Genomic DNA, 5,136 nt, shown 5'->3' with positions numbered 1-5,136 from the left:
GGCGATGAAAAGTGGATCCACTACGTTAACCCAAAGCGAAAAAAATCATACGTTCGACGCGGTGAACCAGGACCATTGCAAGCAAAGGAAGATATTCATGGTTTCAAGGTAATGCTCTGTATTTGGTGCGATCAAAAGGGTATCGTGTATTATGAGCTGCTGGAACCGGGTGAAACAGTCACAGGAGATCGCTATCGACTACAACTGATGCGATTGAAGCGAGCATTGGACAAAGATCGGAAAGAATGGAGGGAAAAACACAACCGGTTAATTCTTCTTCATGACAATGCTCGGCCACATTCCTCGGCTGGGAAAAAGTAGTGGCTAGCGATGGACAATAATTTGAATAAACAAATGTGTACCATGTTCTTGAAATAAATGCCCAATTTCAGTGAAAAATCCTTACGTTTTAATTTATACTTCCAATAAATCGAAAAAAAAAAAATATAGATACATCCGCTTCGCTCTTAAAAAAATCCATTCCAAAAGAACTATAGACAAACTTGAGAGCAAAAACACGACATATCGCTTATTTACTTTTGCTCGGATGTCGTGGTTTTGGTCTCAACTTTGTGTGTCGAATTTTTGCTCTCAGTACCACGCACATATATTCGGACATGGAAAAAAACGACTGATTCGTGTTCGAAAACATGTTTTTTGAGGGTGATAATTTTTCGACAGATTCCAATGCTTTAACCAGGTGTGTGCGGAAAAGTAAAACAGAATACATTGCATTTTCTTTTTTGCAATCACATTTGTAATGTAAGCATTCGAACATAGCTACCTACAATTCCAGCGACAAGAACCTGAAAGACTAAATAAAAATAAAAGACATACCTATATCATTGAAATAAACATACGATGAATGATTTTGTGTAAGCACAAGAGAACAAAGAAATTAAAAATGGTAGATGTCTTTCGTTATTTTGATATGCAATTGCATTATCATGATAGAAAAAATGTATAAATCACGTGCCTTTTAAATGTTTACAATATACATGTATAATAATATCATTTGAATGTTATGTGCGTTTTGCGTACGTCTTGTGGGTGCTTAGCTGTAAATTAGTTGTGAGACGATTGTCAAACATTTGCATTCAAAAAATATATCACAGATGCTGTGTCATCCCATTGTTTGTCATTAAAACGATATCCTGGCATATGTAGCGATTTCAATTCGATTTCGGTTCGAATATCCGTTAGCAGCTAAATTTACATATAAAAATCGAATAACATCTCGCTTCTCATTTAGTAACGTTAGGTTGATCACAGCTAAAACTTGTGCACATTTTAATCGAGTGTATCAAAGTGTATCGAAAAGATCGAATCTAGGTAAACCGTCCATCAGTGAATCTATATCATTTAAAACTCTTCGAGGCATTTCGATTTTCACTTAAGAGGCTATTTTTTTAAATCAGCCCATGTGTAGTTAAAACACTTTTTTTTTTCAAATTCAGATCAATTGAAATATTTCTGAACTCACTTATCAAAATATTGTTAAAGGTGAAATTCAATTGCAAAAAATGAAAATTTTCTATACGACCATTTTTCGATTTTTGTTTTTTTCGGGTCTGAAGAAAAAATAAATTCTTCAAAAAATAGAGCAAAAATACCATTTTATTTTGCAATGATAAAATGTGTGACAATGTTTCAGAAAAGACATTTTAAATAAAGTGACCGTTAGATAATAAATTAAGATTAATTATTTTACGTAACCACCATGATTATGCAGGAATAATTTTTGTGATATAATAATAGTGTAGTCAGATAGACGAAATATCTTCAATTCTGTGTATATTATGTGATACATTAAACGATTACAAATAAATAATTAAAAATCTCTGTTTGTTCCAGGGCCTTCTAAAGATGTCTGATGTTCAAGCCGATGTACCACCAGCCGATGCACCACCAGCTGACGCACCACCTCAAGCCGAAGGTAACGAAGGAGATGAAGTGCCACCTCCAGTTGAAGGCGGTGAACCGTAAGAGCGTTTGGAAACACACACACACGCACATACACACACACACACATGATATTTTTTGGAATTGTGTTTTTCAGAGCACCACCAGCAATAAGTCAACCATCAGAAAATCCAACATTTACATTGTTCTATTTCAATGTAAAAGCATTGGCCGAACCTGTTCGTTTCTTGTTCGCATATGGAGGTCAAGAATATGAGGACGTTCGTGTGACACGTGATGAATGGCCAGCTTTAAAACCAAGTGAGTGAAATTAAATATATTGCCATAAAGAAATTTATCGAAATTAGATGTTTATTATTTTCATCCATTAGTGCAATTATTGATACTCATTATGATAGTTTCATGTATGTAAATTTAATTATCGAAAGCTCGAATATGACTGTAATAATTTGTATGGTTTTATGTAAACGAGTCTTCTATAATTATAATACCGTAGCATTTCTTTGGCGATTTATATTAATAAATTAATATATATACTAATATAACAATATAATATATTAAAACTACAATTTTAATTCTCTGAGAAATTGAAATATTAATTAAGACAATTTTTTGAGAATGCAATCTCTGATACTTCCAAAAAAATCATTTATTCTCCATTTTGTTTTTTGACTGTAATAAGACAAACATCTAAATCAATTAATTATTATCACTTGATGTTATGCAATATAATACATTGAAAGTAGTAAGCATGTAATAAATTGGTTCATATAATGTGCAATCATATTTTCTTATTCAAACAAGAAATAAACCTGATAAATCATTTTAGGATTCCTATTAAAATATTAATTTGTAAGGTTTCCTTATAATATGAGAACATTTTATCAGGAAACCTTTGAATAATCGTATAGTCGTTTGATAGTATACATTGGTCATTAAACTCTAATGATGGTACGAAATTTGTTGATTTAAGTATATATATATACGTATTTAACTACAAGATTCACATTTTTTTAATGTGTCGCGAATCACTATATGACAATTGATTATTCTCCGTTTGTGATTTGTCACTCAAATTTGATCAATGCAATCAGTCGATTGATTCGATCATCAGTTTCACGAGTATAACGAAAGTTTGGGCTGGATTATTTTACAATCATTAAATGTAACGATTTGAAAACAATCAATATGTATTCAATTGTGCCAAGTATTTGAATTTATTCATGACTCCTGACACCCTCGTATCAACGCCATTCCTCATTGCGGTCGTTCAACGACATTTTGAATACAGAAGCAGAGATGTGTATATAAAAATAGTTTCGCTTTTTTGTATTGTTGCCAAAGTTAGCCGAGGTCGAAATGGGCTTTTGAAATGTGATCGAAATCGTTTAATTGAAAAGTGATTTCGTGAGAAAAGAGAATTAGACTCAAATCTTCATTATTTTCATTTTAACGAACTTTTAATTATTTGGGGATTTATTTTGTTTTTCTTTTCAAATATTTATGCAAACGACGTACACCTATCAAATCAAAAAACAAAATAAATTTCGGCAATTATCGACTATGAATCGTCACTTGTACAGAGAGAGTATCTAAAAATTGAACATCGAACTACGAATCAGTAATCGATGAGTTATTTCCGATCTAATGAAATTAGAACGTTTTTTTTACGTCGAATGAAAATGAAAGCATGTTGATCAAAACTCAGTCTAAACAAAAATAGAAATGAAATATGGTCATGCGGCACACAGTATTTTTAGCGTCAGTCCCAATGGGGCAAATTTTCAATAGTAAGAGAGCAATAAATTTATTATCACTTTGTTGTTTTTTAGCAATGCCAATGGGCCAAATGCCAGTGCTCGAAGTAGATGGACATCGTGTGCATCAAAGTATTTCAATGGCCCGCTATGTGGCGAAACGTGTTGGATTGGCCGGATCGAATGATTGGGAAAATTTAATAATTGACACAGCCGTTGATACGGTCAATGATTTTCGCTTGAGTGAGTATTTCAGTTTCATATTTGTTTAGAGTTAAAAGAATATATTCCTCAAAACCCTGTAACAAAAGAATTATCTTTTACACTTGATATCACCGAAGAAATTGCTGTTGTCTCCTACGAACCTGACGATGAAGTGAAGGAGAAGAAAAACATTACACTAACAACAGAGGTCATTCCATTTTACTTGGAGAAATTAGATTCGATCGCACAAGAAAACAGCGGCCACTTGGCACTCGGACGAGTATGTATAATCACATTTGGTTTTCTAAGATTCAATTCAAACGAAATTAATTCGTTGTTTTTATCTTGTAATTACAGTTAACTTGGGCTGACATTTACTTTGCTGGTATATTGGATTATCTCAACTACATGGTTAAAATCGATTTGATTGAAAAATATCCCAACTTGAAGCGTGTCGTTGAAGGTGTCACAAGTTTGGAACAAATCAAAGCATGGCTGGAAAAGAGACCACAAACTGATGTTTAAACGAAAAGAAATTGAATAACAACCTTACTTCAAAATTCACCACATTTTAATATAAACGAAAATAATGTTGCACAATCCAAACATGTATTTTTACATATATCCACATTTATTTGCATTACGATTTATTTGTCACCTCCAATTACAATTGATTTAAAAAAGAGAGAAAAATGAAATAAAGCACAATAATTAAAAAGAAATCATATGATCCATATCTATGACAGCAATTTCAGAAACCATTAGTATCTTCAGGAGAATGTTTCCAAACCGGCTTGCGTTTTTCTATGAAACTATTAATGCCTTCCTGTCCATCAATGGTTGCAATATTATCAACCATTTCTCGCTCACCGTGTTTCAAAGCCGATTTCAATGTCATTTGGTTTTGTTCGTAGAAAAATCGTTTACCACGCTGAATAATTGAACGACTTTTTGATTTGATTTCATAACAAATTCGATTAATCTCCTCATTCAATTCATTTTCAACAGCAACAATTCTTGTTATTTATCCAGATCGTACTTCCCGTTAATAACATACAGTAGTGTCAAAAATTTTCGGGCCTAACATAGAAACACACATTGTATTTTTGAACGACTATATTTATTATTTAATATGGTCCTCTTGAACACGAATGACACATTCATTTCGATACCCCAATGCTTTCAGTGCTGCTGAAAACCACTCGCGGTATCTTAGTCCTCCCATAGGTTGAAAATATCGTTCATTTTCTTC

General features: G+C 32.7%; 1 protein-coding gene across 1 annotated transcript; it reads left to right on the top strand.

Moving 5' to 3' along the window:
• The first annotated feature begins 1,217 nt into the window (after positions 1 to 1,217).
• On the top strand, positions 1,218 to 4,602 carry LOC116350526 (glutathione S-transferase). The gene is made up of 6 exons (XM_031782331.1): positions 1,218 to 1,332; positions 1,855 to 1,982; positions 2,060 to 2,223; positions 3,756 to 3,923; positions 4,022 to 4,164; positions 4,242 to 4,602. Exons 2-6 carry the CDS (start codon positions 1,867 to 1,869, stop codon positions 4,407 to 4,409), a joined length of 759 nt encoding a protein of 252 aa, XP_031638191.1. The 5' UTR covers positions 1,218 to 1,332; positions 1,855 to 1,866; the 3' UTR covers positions 4,410 to 4,602.
• Positions 4,603 to 5,136: the final 534 nt, after the last annotated feature.

This window comes from Contarinia nasturtii, unplaced genomic scaffold (genome assembly GCF_009176525.2).
Source record: "Contarinia nasturtii isolate CC-2019 unplaced genomic scaffold, AAFC_CNas_1.1 Cnas_scaffold_4268, whole genome shotgun sequence".
Taxonomy (NCBI): domain Eukaryota; kingdom Metazoa; phylum Arthropoda; class Insecta; order Diptera; family Cecidomyiidae; genus Contarinia; species Contarinia nasturtii.
The sequence above is the reverse complement of the archived record's forward strand: the minus strand, read 5'-3'. Positions and strand labels throughout refer to the sequence as shown.

What these genes read in the sequence shown, in the direction of transcription:
- LOC116350526 (XM_031782331.1), top strand. Translation starts at nt 1,867, where the DNA reads ATGTCTGATGTTCAAGCCGATGTACCACCAGCCGATGCACCACCAGCT. An exon ending in ATGGCCAGCTTTAAAACCAA is followed by an intron (nt 2,224 to 3,755) that starts GTGAGTGAAATT and finishes GTTGTTTTTTAG; the next exon opens with CAATGCCAATGGGCCAAATG. An exon ending in GGTCAATGATTTTCGCTTGA is followed by an intron (nt 3,924 to 4,021) that starts GTGAGTATTTCA and finishes ATATCACCGAAG; the next exon opens with AAATTGCTGTTGTCTCCTAC.